General features: G+C 45.0%; 1 protein-coding gene across 3 annotated transcripts in view; it reads right to left on the bottom strand.

Annotated features, from left to right (window-relative positions):
- Positions 1 to 16693, bottom strand: part of LOC119455740 (homeobox protein PKNOX2-like) — a 43971-nt gene extending 27278 nt beyond the window's left edge. The window contains exons 1-5 of one of the 3 annotated variants that reach the window (XM_037717169.2): positions 16164 to 16693; positions 15141 to 15270; positions 10929 to 11191; positions 7340 to 7511; positions 3277 to 3555 (exon numbers count right to left, since the gene is read on the bottom strand). In XM_037717169.2, the coding sequence (XP_037573097.1) occupies positions 3277 to 3555; positions 7340 to 7511; positions 10929 to 11152 (675 nt within the window). In that variant the 5' untranslated portion in view covers positions 11153 to 11191; positions 15141 to 15270; positions 16164 to 16693. Of the gene's footprint in view, positions 1 to 3276; positions 3556 to 7339; positions 7512 to 10928; positions 11192 to 15140; positions 16086 to 16163 lie in introns of those variants that run through there. The other 2 variants (XM_049669231.1, XM_037717171.2) reach the window with 2 other exon arrangements.
- Between the last annotated feature and the right edge of the window lie 4391 nt (positions 16694 to 21084).

The raw sequence follows: 21084 nt of genomic DNA, 5'->3' as shown, positions 1-21084 counted from the left end.
CAGTATGTATTGAATGCATGAGTCAATGTGAAAATTTCACTATTCAACCAGTCCTAGCTACTATATACAGTCAAACTTCGTTAATACGTACCCGCTTAATGTGTAATTGCGGTTTAAACGTAGTCGGTTAGTGCGTACTATTTTTCTTGTTCTATACACACAGGCAGAAAATCGGCAAAATATCATGTGCGCAGACGTTCAATTCTCGAGTTGCGACGCCCGGACAAGAGTTGCCAGCGATAGTGAACTTAAAACATAGCCACCATGATGTGTTTTTTGCTCATACAGCTGTTGCCGATTGCCGCATATAAAAGTATGGCCTTCGAGATTAGCTCGCTATAATGCGCATTTCTGCCGTCACAGTGGACGTCGCTTTGAGGTTCCGTGTAAAGTCCGAACACGGCAACATCGGCGTCGCGCGCCGTGCGCTGCGTGTGCGAGTAAAAGCTTGCGAGAGTGGGGTGGCTAGCGAGGGTCAGCCGATTCAACCTTACGCGCTCGAGGGAGAGAGGTGGGACGGAAGTGCGCTTCTGCGCGAGGCACGGCGGTGGAGGCGAGAAAGAGAGGAGTTGCTTCGGTGGCGGCCGCTGTGTGTTGAAAGCGATCTGCGACGTAGAAAAAGTGCGCACCCGTGCGGGCTTATCTTCAAAGCGATCTGCCGACAAAGTGCAACTAGTGCCGGTAGCTTCGTATGCGCTGTGCTTTCTACGTCTAATTCGCGGTGAAGCGAGAGACGGCACGCTTGCTGCTGCGCCTCCTCACTCCAGCGTTTTGAGAGCGAATTTCCGAGGTCATCGAGCAAGTCGGGTTTGTGTTTACCTGTGCGTACGTTATGCCGTGCTTGGTAGTTTAGTTAGTAAGCGGGGCCTCATGGACTAACTGGCTCGTGTCGCGGCCTTATCGAGTTCGAAGATGCCGTCGTCACGGCGGCAAGTGAAGATTACCGATATTTACCGCCTACCCGCAAATAAAGCCTGTCTGAGTGCTTGTATTTGAGAGCATCGTGACGTAGTTCTTTTCCGGTCAGTAAGTAGCCACTAAACTGGCATCGGTGGCTAATTCGTACATCGTTTAGTGTGTACCTAAACGTCGTTCGCGGCCGACTACGTATTAACGAGGTTTGACTGTAGCAGCAAACTGTATACACAGCACACCATTTGGTGCACAATATGTGACTGCAGGATGTATGGATACTTGTCACTCTACAGCACAAGTATTAAGCATATAGTTACACCTCTTTATAATGACATGGGATAATATAACAGAATAGTACACACAAAATAAAACTCCCCTTCAAAGCCCTGTACAAATACATGCATGTGGAGGTTGCTCTATATCTACACTACCTTTAAGCTCTTGATGTACAGTGGAATCTCGATGATACGAATCTCACGAGGTCACGAAAAATATTCGTATTAGCCGAAATTTGTATCATCGAAACACAATTAAAACTAGCTAAATTATGGGGGGATGAGAGCATCAGATCGCGACAATCGCGAGAGAGAGAGAGAAATAAACTTTTATTTTCCGAAACGGCAATCCGAGTCAGGACCCGGTTCACCCTAGGTGGGAGGATTCCTTATTCCAGGAACCCTCTGGCTTGGGCTGCCTCCTTGGCACAATCGCGAGAAAAATTTATTTTTGAAAACCATGCGTTTCGGTATCTGCAACGCCTAATCTACGCTGTATCAAAATGGTTTGGCTGAAAACGGGCTAAAAGTGGCGAAAAAGATTTATTCGTCAGAGTGCAGGTCGAGAAAACAGTTTTAAATCGCGAAAAATCACCGCAATTCCCGGAGACATATCGTATTTCCCGCCAGCGAGTGCCGCGCCGCCATCTTGGTATCGTTCGAAAGCTCAAAGTTTCGCCGTACCGCTTCTCAATTCGTCCGTCGTCGCCATCTTGTAACAAACGCGCAAGCTCAAAAGAAGCGCGGGTCTGTGATAGGTAGTCACACGGACCCTCCGATGAAAGCGGCCTCCGATTGGCTGCCGTGCTGAAAGGCGTCTCTCCATTGGTTGCTGCTGTGGCAGAGGCAAGATGGCAACCGCAGTTGTCTGCTTCGTAAACCATGCCAGCGTCTTCACTTCACGCAGAATTTGGATTACTGAGAGCTCCCAGGTTAGTGATGGATCGTCGCTCGTTGGAGAAAAAATTTTGGACGAAGCACGCCTTCGGAATACGGAAGCGCAAGCCTCCTACGGCAAGAAAAATACAACGATTAGCGGGAGAAGCGGAGGAGCACCCGACTGAACGTGCCGCGCTACCTCGCACCGTGGATTACGTGCCGCGCTATCTTGCACCGTGTGACTCCGGCAGCGAAACCGACAATCGTCCTGTGCCATCGGCACCGATAACGCAGTCGACGGAAGACGCGCCAACGGAGGCTCCCGCGCCTCGGCGTACAGCCACGCGAATCAGCCGAGATCATATCTCGGTAGACATAGCTCGCTGCGACTAGGTAAAATGGCGCAAACACAAAGAGCGCGGCCCGAAGCACAGCAGCCACTCCGTCCGATGGGCGGCCCCCGAAAAGGAGGAAAAGCACGAAAGCAAGAAAAGCGCCACCGCTTCAAATTCTTCGCTCCCAGTTGCGGCCTATTCGCTGTCCGGCGCCGAGTCCGCGCCTCCGCACCAAAAGAGAAAAGGGAGAAAGCGCATGACTGCACGCTGTTCTCTTTCTCGGCCGTCGGTGGGGCGGCGTTTATTCGTATCAACCAACGCGGGTCGAAAATCGATTCGTAACAACCGTACTCTAGCACGTTGCTAAGTAATGGGGCTTGGCCGGGACCACAGAAAAATTTGTATCATCCGGAAATTCGTATTAGCCGTGATCGTATCATCGAGATTCCACTGTAGTTAGAAATCTCATCACAGTTGGTATTTAATGAAGCAAAACCTCCAAACCAGTAAATGTAACGAAAAAAATTGTTCCCAAAGCAAAAAGCAAGCATATTTTGCGCCATGCATTCTATATAAAACAACCCACCAAGAGCCATTCATTATGCAAGACAGTGTTTGAAGCTGTTTGCTTGTATGGAGAGGCAGCTGTACGAGATACGGAAACAAGAAGAATGACAAAGACAGCACAAACACCGGTCCTCCTTGTCCTGGTGTTGTATGCCTGGCTTTTGCGTACCACGAATCCCTACCAATTTGTTCAGCTATCTGTCATTCTAAGCATTAATTGGTAAAACATTGCTTAATGTAGTCGCAGCTAAATCGCACAATGAGGCATTTAAGGTTTGCCCCCGTGGAACCATTCCGAAGCCCACCTGTGTGGCAGTGACAAGGGAGTGGGCGGGAGGGGGAGACGGGTTGCTGGCTGCTGGCGGCGGGGGCGAAGAGCACGAAGACGAGGAAGCCGTGTCGCTCATGCTGCCACCTTCGCAGTGGGACCCCGAGCCTGGAAAGTCAGCGGACCGGAGCAGGTTCTCGCTCTGCATTTTGCTCTTGAGGCAGGCGATGTAGCGGTTGCAGAAGTCCTTGCACAGCTCCTGCACCTTCTCCAGCTCCAGCAGGTGGATGCGAAGCACCTGGATTGCCTTGACCATCTGCACACAAACAGGAGGATGGGTGGGTAGCACATAATGATAAGTTCGCTGGAGTTACGTGATGGACTCGACTGTGGACAGATCAACCACATGACACATGACATACATTGGACGACTTCACAGCTTGCACTCACACAACAGAGAAAAACAGATGACAATGCAGATGAACTGACCCTATTTTCGGTCCACAAACAATCAACAACAACGCTAAGCCATCGAGAGACTGCAGTATTTCACTTCGCAGCCATCCAGCTAAGAGCATCAGCTACATCTTTTTGTTGCCCGCATTTCAATTCCATGAGACTGGAATTGGAGTGGAGATGGTTGCTCACAGACTAAGGTGTTTAATTGGCAGCAATTTTCTATTTTCCAGGAAAAAAAATAATACTAACGGTGATTTGGCTTTCAGCTGTATCTTGAATCGCCTTCACATGGACCAAATGAGTGCCGTGGAAAAGTGTGATGTATGATCCAGTGATATGCAATCCACAAACCCCAAATTGCAATTCAGTCCCACCATATGAATCTAGCTTTAAAGGCAACCTTCCTGTTAGTCTTCAACTTCAAAGACAATATCGCAATTACTAAATACAAACCATGAGACTAGGTTTTCAGACTGTGAAGAAAGCAGAATGTACTAAGGTACACACAGTTGTGGTAGTCAAGGTGGTTCTCTTTGTCCATGCACAATCTTCAGTGTACTAGCAGTTGATTCAAATGCCAAGACTGCTTTTGAAGCCATTCACTAAGTAAATGCAGAGTTATGCAGCAACAGATTACTTGACAATCTCAACGCAACGTCACTGAAATGCTGTCTCAATGTTATATTTTTATTGAGGCACATCAGAACAGTCTCAACATGTAATTTGCACTGCACAATCCACTATGAGCTTTGTTTTATACCACGCACTGTAACCAAATTAAATAACTTACCTCGTCACACTGCCACTGAAGATGATGCAACCAATTACAAAGACTTGTATGCATATATCTTGTGTTCTATTGCTATTGATCTGCGGGCAGATTTTTTAAATTTCAGGCCTCAGAACAAACCTCATGTTATGTTTGGGTTCATGACGCGAATATAACGCTTTTTTTTTATTAATTTTTTTCTGGAGCTTCAAACTTCTATGAGCTAAGCTAACCACTAGACACTACAGCGATCTCTACCACATACAGAACCATGTTCAAACACACACAATCGGACATGGCAAAGCAGCACTTCACAAGTGCTGCCTGTCCAATAACCTTCGTGGCATGGAAGACGACGCCGTTCTCACTAACAGTGACAAAGACGTCAGCAGTGACAACGAGTAAATTGCACATGCACTCGTTCTTACACTGTATTTTGGGATGGCAGTTCACAATAATGATGAATAAAGCACCCTGAAGGCATCCGCTTTTATGCTTCATTTTCTGTTTATTTACAACATCCCATCGCATTATAAATATATATATTTTTTCTCATTCTGAGAAACATCAGTCCACCCTCACATAATATTTATGGTCGCGTTATTCCATTTATACATACTCGTTGCACTCGATACCACTACCTAGGCGCCTTAATTACTACAAAACTAACCTGGGCAGAACAAATAACAAAGGTTGTAGCAGATGTGTCGAGCTCGCTGGGATTCATCAGAAGGAATCTATCTTTGTCACCACCCTCTGTTAGACAACTGGCCTACGAAACATACATACGCACAAAGCTTGAATATGCTGCATGTATTTGGAATCCCCATCAAATTTACCTCATTAACACCACTGAAGCAGTCCAAAACCGGCAGCACGATTTATATGTTCTAATTATGAATACAAGCACAGCATCCTAAAATAAAAAACTCCCTCAGCCTCTCTTCCCTAGCACACCGACGTCGAATTGCCCTACTCTGTTTATTTCACAGGTTATACTACACATTTCCGCATTTACATGGATCACTCCTTCTCCCGCTGATCTGCACTTCTCGACGTCTTCTCAATTCACTGAGCGTTCAGCGTCTTCACGGTTCTACTAACACCTTTAACAACTCGTTTTTGCCTGTTGCGATAGCGGAATGGAATAAACTACCCGAATCGGTCGTCCTTGAACGTGATCACGTAAAATTCCGTGATTTATTATCTACACAACCTATGTAATCCTTGTATTAACTACAGCTCACCTTTCTTTCTGTTTGTTTGTTTCAATCATGCTTCTTTAAATTTTGATCCTCTGTACCAACTGTTCTTGGTATGTATTTCGCTCCGCCGTGTTTATACTGTGTATAATATGCTTTTTCTAGTAAGTCTTAGTGATCCTTGTTAAACCATGTCTACCCTGTCCTTTTTTTTTAACTGCTTTTTATTAATTTAATGACTTCTCGTGTGTTTTCCCCGCTTTGACATTTTGATCACTGACCAGCTTTAGTGTATTTTGTATGTGTACTCCCCCCCCCCCCCCCTTATGCAATACTCCAAGCAGGGGCCTTTAAGGGAACAATAAATGATGATGATGACATGCAAATATAGAAATTCAACTCCAATTGATTCGATTTTTCAGTTAATTCGATCTAGAACAAAGGTAATAACAATGATATGCGAGGTATTCTCAGTATCTGCAGAATAGGACATGCCTGCATGTTAACAGCATCCTATATATGATGCAAAAGAGGACACAATACCAGTTGGTACAGTTTAGCATGCAGGGCAAAATTTACAACTAGGGCCAACATTATATTTTTCAAATTCTTTAGGGGTAGCGAAGACGTCCTAAAAATCAGGCAGTCCGAAAAAATGAATGCATGCCTTTTGGTACCCCCAAGGGCTCAAATCGCCATGGGCACATTCAAAATAACTGATTCATTTAAAGTACTCTGCCCCCGCCTCAGATGGCTTTCAAGATACAGCTGCCTGGGCAGGAGCGCGCCGGTGTAGTACGCGGCCCTCCCCCCGGAGCCTTGCGGCCCGGCGTGCGTGCGCGATAGCTGGGGGTGGCGCAGAGTAGAACGCACCCCCCCCCCCCCTCTAAATCCAAAGCATTACGTGTGATTGGAAGACAGCACGCTTCATTCCTGCTTAGCTCTCTTGCGTGCACGAGATTGAGCCATGATCGCAGGCTCACCCTCGCATGCTTTGATTTGCACATACAGAATAAGGCGCGTGGCGACGATTTTATGGCCCTTGGACTTTATACGGAACCTCACGACAACAACGGCGACGGCAGAAATTCGTTTGGAATGTCCATATAATTGCTATCGCAATAAAATCTTAAACCAAGGTGAAAGGAAAGTGTACAATTATTGCACTCAAATAGTACTAAGCTATGGGAAAAAACTGGGAGGATAACGAGGAAGCTTGAGAAGAAAATATGGATCTTGCAATGAGCGATGAAATGAAGAATGATAAGTCTAATGTTAAAGAGACGGGAAGACAGAAGCATGGGTTAGATAGCAAGTGGGGGCAGTGAACATTACAGTTGAGACTAAGGGTAACAAATGAAGCTGGGCACCACGTGATGCATAGAACAGGTCACCTATTAATGTAGCAGAATTGGTGCCAACGAAATGGAAGTACAGTTGAGAATGGCCGAGGTGGTGCAATGAAACTAGGAAATTTGCAGACATAGGATGGAGTCAAAAAATGCAAAGCAGGGGGTAATTGGAGATAGCGGGGAGAGGCCTTCGTCCTGCAGTAAACATAAACTAGGCTGACTACGACAATGATGATGGCAAACACCAGAAAAGCTGCTCCATCTGTACTTATCACAGGAGCTGACAACATTTAATGGAAAACGTAGTGAAAGCCTCACCAGGCCGTCCACTTCGGGATCATCGCTGAAAAAAGGCTTGCGGTCCTGCTCTTGGTGCTGCACAAACGCCTGGATGTCAGAGCTGAAGCTTTCAGAGCAGGGGGCCTCGGCACTTTGAGTGGCTCGCTCACATTTCTCAAAGAGGAGGGCCAGTAGGGGAAACAGAGGATGCCTGAAAGTGCGCAGACACACATTTCAATAGGTTCCACTCTGGCAAGAATGTGGCTGTGCAAAGCATTATTTGCTTCAATCCTGCGCTCTCCTGTAGGTAGGTACATTTATCTGACATCATACTGCCTTCAGTGTATTTCCCGCGGCTAAACAGGTTGTAACATTTCTTTGTCAACAGAGTACAATAAACCAGCTGAGTACATAAATTTGTATAGGGTACAGTTCATGAAGAGTGTTGCAGAAGATAACCCGAAATTTTAAAGATATGTATCCCACTTTTGATGACGCCATTCCTTGCTCGTAGTCATGGACCCTGAAACATCTATGGAGCGCCATACTTTTGAAACTAAATGTGACAAAATTTAATAACAACAGCGGTCAAAACAAAAACATGTACAAACGTCAACATGCGCCTAAACAAAGTTATAACACTATGTAATTGTGCGTGCTGAGATTAAAATGCTACTGCACTAGCACACATACTCATTGTAATAAGTTCTGCATAATTTGCACAGTTCATGCATTAAAATGCTTTGCATAACATTTATTTCCAGAGTGCCTTAGAATCCGTATAATTTTTTTTTATATATATTGAAACGTGTTCCACATTCAACAACAAACACTTATTTAGTGGAATAGAGTAGCTTTGGCACTGCTGTGAAAAAACATGCACAGCTGCCATCATTAAAGTTCTCCAGGTAGAGAATTCTAGCTAGAGACATTGGCACCCAAAAAATTCAGGGGATCTATGCTTTTATATTTTTAATTGAAAAGCTGATAAAATAAACAGCTTGTTATTCTAGAGCACTTGATAAGGCCCAAGAAAGAAAAAAAAAAAAAGACAGGAGGGTGAATCTGGCAAAATAACTTGTTATTCCTGCAGAGAGTGTTGAACAAACTTGGCTGCACTTACTCCACTGGAGCTATTTGAACTATTGATGCAAGTCCAGCCAACACCGCCCATTCTTTTGCTCTAATGTAAACAGTTCATGGAATATTTCAGCTGGGCCAAATATCAACTTTTTCAAATGTAAATCAAATACGAAAAGCAAGTATTGAATATCAAGTAGTGCAATGCAGATGCATATATTCACAGCAGGAATATCTATTTTGGTATAATATGGTGCCACACCTGTACTGACTAGTGCAAGAATTACAGCTATCGGACAGTTTTAAACACAAGACCCCCAATCTTCATTAGAAAAGCTGCATGGATAGCCTCTATATAATATTACAGCCTGGTTGCAAGAAAGTTGTCTCCAAGAAAGAATGGCTGCTGTATGATTAGCTTTCCAAAAGTGCTAAATAAATGGTGGCCAAAAAAAGGCCAAAAGCTGGCGGCAAAAGAAAAATCTGTTGAAGGACTTGTGTACCATGGGCACATGTAATATGACCTGTTGCTAGGAAAATGTCACATTGTCATAGCCTAAAAGATAAAACTGCAACATAGCCATACCAACATAAACACTAAATGACAGACTACAAGTGCAAATCACAGGTTGTCATGCAGGCTTTCGCCGCGAAACCAAAAGCAAAGCTTGCATTACCCATTTTGTTTCTGAATTGCTTTGAAAAATTTTGTCATCACACTTCTGATAATCAGTGATACTCTTTTATTAGACTGAGGACATTAACCAGACCTAAACAGTCAGTTGCACTATTATTTAGTTGGTTTAGATATTAGAAAATATGGAATAGCTCTTTTTCGAATATGAATCAAATATAACTGACTAACCATTCGTATTCGAAACTTTTAATATTTGCCCACCCCTATAGAATATATCTTTCATCCCTCAGCTTTCTATTAATTTTGCTAATACAGTGTAGACCGCTTATAACGTAAGTCGCCGGAGTCGTGAATATCTGCACTATAAGTGGTACCGCACTATAACCAAAACAACGATTTTCAAGCCCTGCACGTACGCAAAACATGTAGACCAAGCAGCCGCACGTATCCGAGAATCGAAGCGTGCGACTGGGAGTTTTGCAGCCGTCTAAATTTACTAACGTTGAAAGGTTAATGTCCAAGTACCCACGATCTTCGCATGAAGCAGACAAAGTAATCATTAAAAAAATGTCTCAGTTTCGCCCGAAAGGCGAAGCATCAATTACGATAGCGAATTAGTAGAGAGCTATAAGGAGTAGGGATAGTAGTGTTATCGGCTGCATAAACTTGACACATTCGCTTACTAACTGAATTAACAAGCGTGGCGTCAACGCGCACAAGCAAACACATGAATAGACTCGATGACCGCAGACAACCACTGTCAAAATGCGGGCGTGGGGAAACGCGGCCACCGCAGCGAGCGAAGGTTCGTGCGGTTAAATGGAAACAACTGAGCGGCGTAAGCACAGCGCATACAAAGGTCAGAGCCGTGTGGAGATCGCTTTCAAGATACGGTGCGCGCGACAACACCGACAGCCGGCATAGGCGCGAACGCATTTGTTGGCAAAGTAGAAGCCCCCCCCCCATCCCTCCCCGTGCTGCCTTCCTGCTTTGCTCCTTTCGCATGGGAGATTGCGTCGCCAGTTCCCCTTGCTCCGGTTGCAAGATACACATTTGGTGCCGCAGCACAGCGTTGCCCCCCCCCCCCCCCTCCTTCCCATACGCCACCCCGGCCTTACGCGTGATGGAAGTCGCGTTTGCTCTCCGCTGTGTGTTCGCTCTCCGTGAAGGCGCGCGTCCCCCGCGCGCTTTTACCCGGACATACGGCGCGGCGATGATTTTATCACCCTTGGACTCATGCTCCACATCTCATGCTCCACGTCTCATGCTCCTCCTCCGCATCGCCCTCGTTGGTCTCCTCTCCCATCGGTGGGCGCACCTCGTTGAGAAGCATGCTCGTTACCGCCCTTGTCGGCGAGATTTTCCCGCGAAAGCCGCATTATAACCGGTATTTCATCTCACGCGGCTGCACTGTAAGCGGCATGCGTATACATGGAGGGCTATGGGAAAATTAACGGGAGTCTGAAAAGACCGTACTATATCCGGTCCTGCACTATAAACGGTTACGTTATAAGTGGTCTATACTGTATCTTGTTCTCTGGAAATTGAGTGTGGCACTTCGATGAAAAAGAAAACCTGAAATAAGGCTGTCCTTATGTTGAAGTGGCAAACAAAAAGTAAAAGTATTTAGGTCACACTGCGCGATCACACAGCAGCAAAACAGCTACGACGGCTGCTATGAACAATCAGTAGAGCGCCGGACTGGAGTCGACACTTTAAGGAAACCACTGTGTTACGTGGCTACTGCATATATGCATCCATTCTTCTTGTCATCACTGTATCTTTTATCACTTTTTCGGCTACTTTCCTCCATCGCCAGTTCAAAGTAATGTAGTGGGCCAGAGCATACTAAGTATGCTCAGGCCATCCTCTCTGCCTTTCCCGAGTCAGAAGACTTTGGTTTTCACTCACTTGTAGACTGCCCTCTTATCAGCTTCGAGTTGGGCTTGTGTATGGGTGTCAGTTGGTGTAAGGGGAGATGGTGAAGGAGACGTAGGCGCAGCAGGGGCTGGTGAGGATTCTCTTGACGGCGTGGAGTCCTGATCTGAGCAGTGGCCACTGCCACCACCACTGAGGGGCTGCTGCAGACTGGGCATGCTGACCACTGTGTCCCCTCGACTTGACGCCTCCTGCATCACGCTGTGGCAGCCAACCGAGGCCTCCTCAGCAGCCAACTGCGCAATGCAAAGTAACAGCAACTGCTAAATTAGCTTCTTTAACATTCTCATTACAGAAATTCAATATCAATTAGGTGACCAAAATGGTGGTAAGCCACTGTAATTAGCCTTGGCACAGGGTGGCACTGACTTGAAGTGACTTGACAGGGGGGGGGGGGGGGGGGATATTATTGGACGATCACTTTCACTAGATTTCGCATGACTTGGCATCCGATGCGTCGGCGTCTAAGGCGACAGCATTCCTGACACCATACCAAGACAGCGTGTGTGTCACTGTGCAAGGAATGCTCTTAGACATGGGCACCAACGCCCACTTCCAAGTCAAGCGAAATCTCACAAAAGTGATTGTATTCTCAAAAGTGACCATACAAGAATACCGCCCTTGTACTTGAGACTCGAAGCATGTTTTATATGGTGAGACATGCCCTAACTGACTCCTTGATATAGCATTTATCAATCTTGTCACCGACCAGTCAAATGACAAATTTGATGTTTCAGTGCCCGTACGGGTACCTTGTTTACCGTTTTTGTGAACAAGGTACCCGTACGGCCACCGAAGCCTCAATTTAGTCATTCTACTGGTCGGTGACAAGATTTAGAACTGCTATACTATGACTTTAACTGGCCAGACGGTTTTCCGTCAAACCCTTGACTATAACTGACTCCTTCCAGCAAGTAAGGCAGATGCTTGCTAGGGTTACCAACTTTTTCAGATTCTCACTAACCCAATTTTGAACTGAGGAATCACTGCACAAGCTTTATTTTTGTCAAGACAGCTGTCTCTCCTGGACTGAGGTCTGAAGAGGCTTGCAGACAAATATTTCATCATAACACAAGTGCACTTTACACACATCTTGAATTAGAAGACAGGCAGGCATACCTGCTCAAACCTGCTTCCAAAGACATCCCTTATTTTTCATTGTAAAATCTGCTCTGAGGAACAACATATTTTTATGTGGACCTCCACAGTTTGTAATGTCAAGTGGATTTCTGTATGAATTGTGTTAGAACTTCTTTAATTACAGGAATTGCATCATACAAGAAGTGCTAAGCAGCCAAGACAAATTTCACTTTCAGGTCTGTAGACATATGGTGTACAGGGATGAGAACCTGCAGATCTCAACAGCTCAATTTTACTCTTTTCATGCCATCTCAATGCAAGGTACACAACCTACCTCCTGTCACCAGTCCCAACTTCTGGAGAGAACTGTTAGCAACCTAATGCTCGCCACATAATATGGACTTTCCCAGCATTACAACAGCATCATAGCAAAATATTGGAATTTCCTAATCAAATTGAGTACACATTTTTCGAAAAACATGGCTTCAAATATTTGATTGTATACTGAATACTTTCTAAAAAAGAAAGAACGAACCCACCACTTCATTCTAAGGTGTTGAAGTTCTCTAAGAAAGATTCCGCCGAAATGAATGTAATCAATCTGGAAAAAGCCTAAGGAAGAAATATCTTCGAACAGGGGGGGCATTCTGTAAGAGTCCACCTAGTGGACTGTCCATTTCGGCCACTGCTGATTGGCTGCAGCTGCAGGAGTGAGGAGGAGACAGCTGCCCCCAGCCAGTCTCCTTCTCGCTCGTATAACTGAAGCCAATCAGCGAAAGCCGAAATGGACAGTCCACTAGGTGGACTCTTACAGAATAATACCCGTGCCACACGGGCACAGGAAATGGCACTCCGTAGTTAAGGCCTTAAGTTCCTGAATGACATTTTTTTTTTTTTTTGGCAGAGCTGCCACACGTCCAAATTTAATGACATTTAACCCGATAATGTCAATACCAGTGTCTTCTGCAGTGCGCAATTTTAGGGTAATAATAAAAATATAAACATGCATTTACAAGTATAATCTGCCTTCAAGGCTAGTGAAATGTAGAAATAAGCCTAGTATGGTGCCGCTAGCTTTAGTTTGTTGCTGTCTTTTACAACGTTGCAACCGACAATAGCAACGTAAGCCATTGCAAGTCAAATCCGAAGCCCAAAATCAAAATGGCGCTTGGCCCGTCGAAACCCGTTCCAATGCTGACCTGAGGAAGTTCATCAAGTACAACTCCTTGCAGGAGCGTTGTATATGAAAGTCATGTATAAATTATTTTTTACATTGCAGAGATGGTTTCAAATACTTCAATTATACTGCACTGAGCAAGATATAGCGTCGAGAGTACGCATTTCTCAGTTGAATGAGTTCTGGCGGACGCCTTCGGTCACGAATGGCATTAAGGCGAATGCAATTTGATTTGCACGTGTGGCACCACATGAATGACATTAAATCTGAAGGCATTAGGAAGTGAACGCCATTTTCGGTGCTCGTGTAGCACGGGTATAACCCCCCCTGGTTACTGGCTACAATCTGTTAGGGAAAAAAAAAGAAGAAAAAAAGAAGTGCTGCTCTGCCTGCTACAACTAAAGCCCAAACAAAGATAGATTAACAACACACTTAGAAGCACCATTTCTTTTTTTTCTTGCACCCGATGGTCACTGTCAACCATTATCTCGTACTATTTGGTCATAGGCAAATATTAAAACATTTTCAAAATCAAATTCTCAGATCATATACGACTTGGAGAGCACAGACATTTCAATTTGTACCTGAAATTTCAAATATTCACACATCCTCAGCAAAGCCTTTCTTCGCTATAGTGCAGCAGCCGTATTTCGTAACAGTCCATTTCATTTTCCATTCTTTTCAGGTTTCGTCATTCGCTTGAACACCATAAGCTATTTCACCATAACCTGCCACTTTGCATGAAAGATAATAAGAAAAAATGTAAAATGACGGCTTATTGTGATTATGGCCCCTGCATCCAACTGCCTGATGCTTCTTACACGACAAAGTAGCCACAAAAGCATAATTAATCAACACAGAGAATGCTATGCACTTTGCAAGAGTGACATATGCATAGCAATTCATAAAAACAAAACAACACGAGACTTCGATTCTCGCAGACCATGACAATCCCAAAGTGCGTATGTTTAAATTGTGACTGGGTGTTCAGACTTGCATTATTCAGACTTGCATGAGATGTCAAAATAAAGGAACTCTTGTGTTTTTCATTTCACTGATCAGAACAGATTTCTCACTTCTACTGCCTACAGATATATTACCGACGACAGATGCTTCAATAAATGTTCAGGTAAAAATACGACAGAAGAAAAAAAAAAAGGCAGGATAGGTTAAGTTTTCTCTTCCCTCGTGCAAAAAAAAAAAAAAAATTAAGTAAGAATGAATGCTGACAGACAGACGGGTAACCACACTTTCTGGCACACACACATTTTATGTGTGAAAGAGCACATTCTTCTACAGAAATCAGCCTTAACTGTCAGATGAATCACAGGGCATTAGACAAAAGATGACCACAAACAAAATAAACAGAGAAAATTCTGTGTCTCTTGTTCCTGCGGTCATTGCTTGGCTAATGTGCTGCGTTTCACATGTCATGCAAGACCAACTATCTCAAGTTTACATTTTAGCGAAGCCTTAACACATGATGATGTGGTGAATATATGTGGCACCTATCGCACCTCAACTCATTGAACCAGGCTGTTAGGCAAAGAAAAGCAGAATCCACACTAAAATATGCGGCCTGGTAAATTTGGCTTTGGCTCACTTGAATTGTACGAATTCCACAACATATATGAAACCACCGAACGTTCAGTACATCATCTTACTCATAGATCTCGGGAGCACTGCTGCAATAAGGCACAGCATGAATGTTTGATGATGTGATCAGAATTTTGATGATGTGATCAGAATAGCTGCGTCATAAGCACATGATGGATTTCATGATGTAAATACGCGAGGGCTGCAAATTATGAGGAAATTAAAACTGGCAATTGTGCAGAAAACTAATTCAAGCTAGTTGCTGTTCCCACGAAACAACAGTAAGAGGTGTGAGGGCTGTGATATGCACTTAATAATTTTTGAAAGCTCACCAGAAAGAGGCGATGCGCGGTGTATCACTCTTCCGGCGTCGACGCATTGGCGGCTGCGAACATCACTGAGTGAGCCAATGATCCATTCGCTGCGCAGGTGAACGCGCCACTGGCCGCTGCGCGAAGTTCGCTGCAGGAAATGAAAACAGGCCAGATACACGAGAAGATGAGGCGCCGATCTCGCCCACACGTCGCGCTCGATGAATAACGCCGTTCAGCAGGCGTCCTTGGACGCTGCTACCGTCGACAACAATAGTTCAAAAAGAAAAGGCCGTGATAGCACCAACCAACGCACTTGTGACCTGTCTTAACAAACGTGAATAAACGGGTCCAAACCTTCACGACTGGGAACCGTAAATCAACTGTCCCTGCGATCCTTGAAACAAATGTTTCAGGAAAAACTCCACGCTGCGCACATCGCGAGGCCGCTTAAAACTGATTAGAATCTTGAAACAGGTTTCCTGTGAAATCCTGTTTTAAATAAGCAACCTGTCTGTACCAAGGCGTCGCGTTTGCGACATCCGGCCGCGTTGTAACGGCGGAAAGTTGCTCGTGCAGACACCTGCCATGAAACGCATGCTTTATCGCATTTGCCCGCTTTATCGCGTTGAAAGCCCAAATTGTTGCGAGTTTGCAGGCCGGCGTGAATACGGCACAGAGCTGCCCGTGCGCGATCACGCTCCTGCTCACACGCGAAGCGCACAATTGAAGACACAACCATTGCGTCCCGTTACAGCTTTCGCACAGGAGCAAAATCCACACTCGCGTCAAAATAAAAGACCAGTGGCGCTGAAACAGCGCGGCAGCGCGGCGGGGAACCCGCACCTGTCAATTTACTCGCGCAAACTCCTCCTTTCGTCAAGAAGCGGCATGCTTCGCAGCGCATTCGCGCATTTGCGTAACGTCCGCACACATCGCGAGCCTCCCTATTCGCTGCTCGCGATCGTGACAACGGTATTTAGGAGCGCGCATGTCGTGCTTTCAAGCGTGAGCGGTAATTCGACGGTTTGAGTGGCAGCTTACCAAGGTGTCAGTCTTCGTCAGAAATGGCGGCGTCAATTACAGAAAACTACAGCCCACCTCAGATTGACGCTTCTGACGTCACAAGGGGGTCCGACAGGGATGCCGGATTTAGAAGACTGTCGCAAACTTTTGTACGCCCTCCGTTTTTTTAGCAACGAAACGGGAAAACTTTGAAACGATATGCCTCCATTGAAACACATTAGCGCTTTTTGTACAATCGCGTTTGCTTACGTTGCTTGCAAGGTTTATGTCGAAGTACGACATCCCTCTGAATTTTTCCACCCATCCTAAGCACGTCCTCCGGGCAAAATTTGTTTCTTGACATGCAAAGAGGCTTCTAGTTTGCACAAATTTCTAGCGAAACCACGAAAAGAATGCTTGCAAGACCTTCAACAGGCAAATCTATATCAAAAGAGCAATCTTCGGAGCCAGTAGTAACGTCAGAGGTATTACAATTCTTCGCATAATCACGTCCGCAATGCACGAGGGATAGCGAAGGGGGCGTAGCATCTCTCCGCAGTGGGCCGGGTAACAATTTGAGTTTGACAGAAATTAATTCTTGGCCTTGCCTTCGTGGAGGCGCGAGAGGAGGTCCGCGCGTTCCCGCGCATAGGGCGAATGGAGGATGTTTCGTGCGTTGCGAACGATCTCACTCGCCAACTGCTTTTTTGCAGCTGCTTTAGCAGGTGTTATATCGCAACGTTGGCGTTCTGCTGCGCGGCAGTGGCCGCATGTCGCGCCGTGCAGGGAAAACACCTGTGCACTTCACGGTGCATGAAAGAACGCATTTGCGCGTTACTGACTGCTTATGACGAATCGCGTGGCCGAGACTTCAAACAAAAAAGAACAGCCGCAATTATCTCTTTTTGTTACTTTTCTTGCGTTTGATAAATACGTCCCCTTGCTTTGCGATTCGTTCTGTCGTGTAGGTAGTGCGTGTGTAATTTTATTATCTCCGTCTTTTTTATCCCTTAATAAAGCTGTTTGCAATAAGTGATCTGTGTAAGTGGTTCGTGTGGAAAGGGAAAGGTTGACGCTATCTTCTGCAGCCCTTGAGGGAGCACGGCTCAGCGCAAAATGTCATCTACGTCAGTTCAACAAACGCGTGTATTAAAATTTGAAGACTTGGTGCTAAAAGCTCTCAAAATTAAGTAACTGTGTCATGTTCTCGACAGACCGACAAACAACCTGACCTTCTGCGGATGAACTTATTAGTATTGTAGTTGAGTTGACAATCGGGAAGTTCGGCTCCGCATAGGTGCATATTGCAAGGCGCCAGTAGCGCACCTAGGATCTCTGCCAGGGGGAGGGGGGGGGGGGGGGGGGGTTGACAGTTTGCCAATACTATCTAAACAGCACTAATTTCGATTTCCTCACTGGAAATTGTCAAAAAATGCGCTTTTTGCGAGTGTGCAACAGTCTCGCTTTCGGGGATCTTCGCGATGTGTAGCGCGGCCTTAATATCCTTGCCGTTATCAACCGGTTTTTATTACTGTGTTCACTCAAGCTTTCATTTGAATTTTGCAGCAATAAACTTATGTATCTGTTCCATGCATGATACCTGTTTTGTAGACACGCGAAATGTAGAACACGTGTTTAATTACCACTCGGGAGTTACCAGTGCTTCTACAGAATACCTGTACGTCTATTACAAGCGCAACTGTTCTGCCTTTTATTTGTGGCTCTATTGGTGCTGTGCAACTAATTGGCAATGTAGAATGCTATCCATGGTGATGTGGAAAGTCAACTTAATCGTGCATGTTTGTAGCACACGCTTTATCTACATGCGTTGAAGGCAACCAGAAACCTACGACATTACACAACTCATCAACATGCTGTGTAAATTATTGAACCATAGTAAATGTATCAATTTGATGCTTGCTTGTGCACTTCTGTGCCATACACCGATTTCAGTACTCTACATCCGCAAATTGTACATTTTGTTTGCACTACTTCGTGAAGCCTCCAAGTGTGTATATGTGCCACCAAGATGTGAAAGCATGCAAAATTTCACTTGCAATGGAAACTTGGTGTTGCCACAGGTTCGCGTCAACTTATCTCAAGCTTCTCGTACATGTCATATGAGTAATCACAGACAAAAGGAAAAAAAAAGTGTAAAAAAATACAACAGTGTGTACCAAAATTTTGGAGGCAGAGGCTTTATTGAAAAGGGGTTGCGGTAAAATATTACGAGCTCGATGGGTGGGGCCACAAGTCCAGGGCTCCACTGGCTTCTGCCGCTTGCCTGACGTGACCCAGAAGCACTAGCTGCACCTCCGGGTCAGAGCTAGCGAGTTGTGCCTCCCATTGCTCCAAAGTGTAGAGAATTCTGTATATGTGCCTTAATTACTAGTGCAACTTCGTCAACATGCACCTGAAGCAGTGTTTGATGAGCAAGAGCAAATATATGTCAACAGCACTGTGTGCAGGAGAGACCTGAGCTTGCTGATGCAATTTCCTTCAATCAGTTTTATGTAAAGAACATTTGATACACAACACTGTGCATTATACAGCTTCAAGGCTAGCTATCATTTCTGTGGTATTTGTCATTTTCAGACCGGCGTTTAGCATGTGTAATACTCTGCAAAATGTTCAAAAGCATGTCATGCTCTTCAGCCACTTCGGTTGCAGGTTTTCTAATGAGAGCAGCAATGAACACTTGGTGGATTGTGTTAGGTCACCAAACTTTCAGCACCACGGCTACACTTCGTTACGATTGCTTAAATTTTGAGTAACCTTACATAGCATATACAGTAACTCTACTTAATGTTAACTTGCTCAGGTGCAGCAGACATATAGCCTTTATAAGCACGGATATAGTGTACACATGTCCTTAATACTTTGCTATTTATCTTGTTTCAGAAACTCGACTGCATTACTGCTTGTAGAATATATGCCATCGCACAGACTTTTTCAGTAAAATCCAGGTGTCCACCTTGGCTCACGCAGCACTTTACAAACTTTTTCATTTTGAGACAAACTGGACACATGAAGAAGCCCCTGAGCTAGCTCAAGGTTCCAGGCATGACCAGCTTGCTTTCGAAGAAAAGCTGACATGAAAGGTTGTGCGTGTTTTCGTTATTGTCATTGCATCGTGAGGCTAAAGGAATGTTCCATGGAATTCTGAAGATGACAGTGCCGTCAAAGCACCAGCAAAAGAAATTGTCCTCGTGGAGCGAGTGTTCTTTTGCATGGCACAGGCATCACCAAAACGAGCTATAGATGAGTGGCTGTCCTTTCTACAACAGATGTTGCAAGTATCCTGTCCTTAGTTGTCACCCTTCAATAGCCCCTCGTATTTTCTTTCTCAGGTACAGTGCAGTGGGCTAAACTTCCCTGCGTCTCACCGTTCAAACAAAATTCTTTCAGATCATTTGTGACACAATGGAAACTGCCACTAGGCCACTAAAACGTCCTCACAATAGCCAGGGGTTGTGGTCTTTAACATTTGTGTCTAGTGGCAATTATTGCTTTGCTAGAATGTTTCGTTGCAGTGAATCGTATTCCTTTTAGTGTAATGGCTATGCTGTGCATTCTGTCAATGCACTTGGCAACAAAGCAACTTGAATACATACAATCCACTTTAAATCATACTTTTAGAAATCACGGGCTTTTGTTTGAATTATCAGAAGGTTAAATTACCTGAATATAAATAATGTATGGTCCAAAACAGAACTGCAGGTTATTGTGCAGATATGTGGACCTCGTCATTATCAAACAAGCTTGCAAGAGCAGTTATCCAAACAGATGTTCATAATTCCCAGTCACATTCCTGGCAACCAGATCAGTGGTGCTATATTTTAGCGGCAAATATGCCAATAGCCTGCAAACCGAATGCAGGGTTCATACAGATCTAGGAGACAAACATCCAAAGATATTGAAGCACTTTCAAGGCCCCGTCAAAGCTTTTTCATGGGTGCACAGCAGCATCCCATGTAGCAATTTTTTACTATAACAACTTTTCCAATACACTATAGTTATATTTATCTAAACGAAGTCAGTAAAAAGGGCACATTACTTCGTCACATTAAACTTTGTTATACTGAAGTTGTACCTTTTATGTAAATAAGTAGAGTCACTGACATATTTTTCTTACATGGAAGCAGCCATAAAACTTTTCGCATTATTGAGCAATCTGAAAAAAAAAAAAAGAACAAATTTCACCAAAGAAAAAAATCGTTTCGTTGAATTTGAGAGTCCGTGACCAAAGATATGGTTTTATGCCGTGTCGATGATATCTTTACATCGACGGTACGAAACAAAGCCTGCGAAGCTTTTGCGTCCACTCCGCCACCGCAGCTGATAGCGTCACCCACAATTAGACGACACTGGGCCTCTTTGATTATCTGTCTCTGACAGTCCCGGAATGTCCGAAGGACTGCATATGCAATGCTCATTGGCTGAAAGCACCGTCTCGGGCAGTCCGGGACTGTCAGGAATGGATAATTGAAGAGGCTCACTATTGGCCATTCTGACTCGCCCAATTTTTGCACCCACCACAGATAACCTCCACGATAAGGCGTGAGGGCCACGTGAAGAAAAAAATGCTAGCCGCCGCACCCGCTTTTGTGCCGCGCACCCGATGCGGCATGATTTCGCCGCATCGCCAGCCTCGTGCACCTTTATCCTGTCTCCCTTCCACCTCTCTAAACACGAGCCTGACAGCGCCGATGGGGAAGGGGTGGAAGGGAGGCAGGAGAGAAGCGCAAGAGGGTGTGACTGCGACTAAGGCGCGCCATACAGGGCATGCGGATCAAAGGCGTGTGTGTGGCACGCAGGCGGTTGCGATGGCTCACATTTTTCTTTCTTTTTTTTTTACTGCACCATTGTTTCTAAAATAGGAAGTTTGCTGGATCAATGCTGATCCGCCATAAAAAACAGGTCACGAAATTGACCTTAGACTGCATCACTCAAGAAATTC

This window comes from Dermacentor silvarum, chromosome 6 (assembly GCF_013339745.2).
Source record: "Dermacentor silvarum isolate Dsil-2018 chromosome 6, BIME_Dsil_1.4, whole genome shotgun sequence".
Taxonomy (NCBI): Eukaryota; Metazoa; Arthropoda; class Arachnida; order Ixodida; family Ixodidae; genus Dermacentor; species Dermacentor silvarum.
Note: the sequence above shows the minus strand (reverse complement) of the source record. Positions and strands in the feature narration are given on the sequence as shown.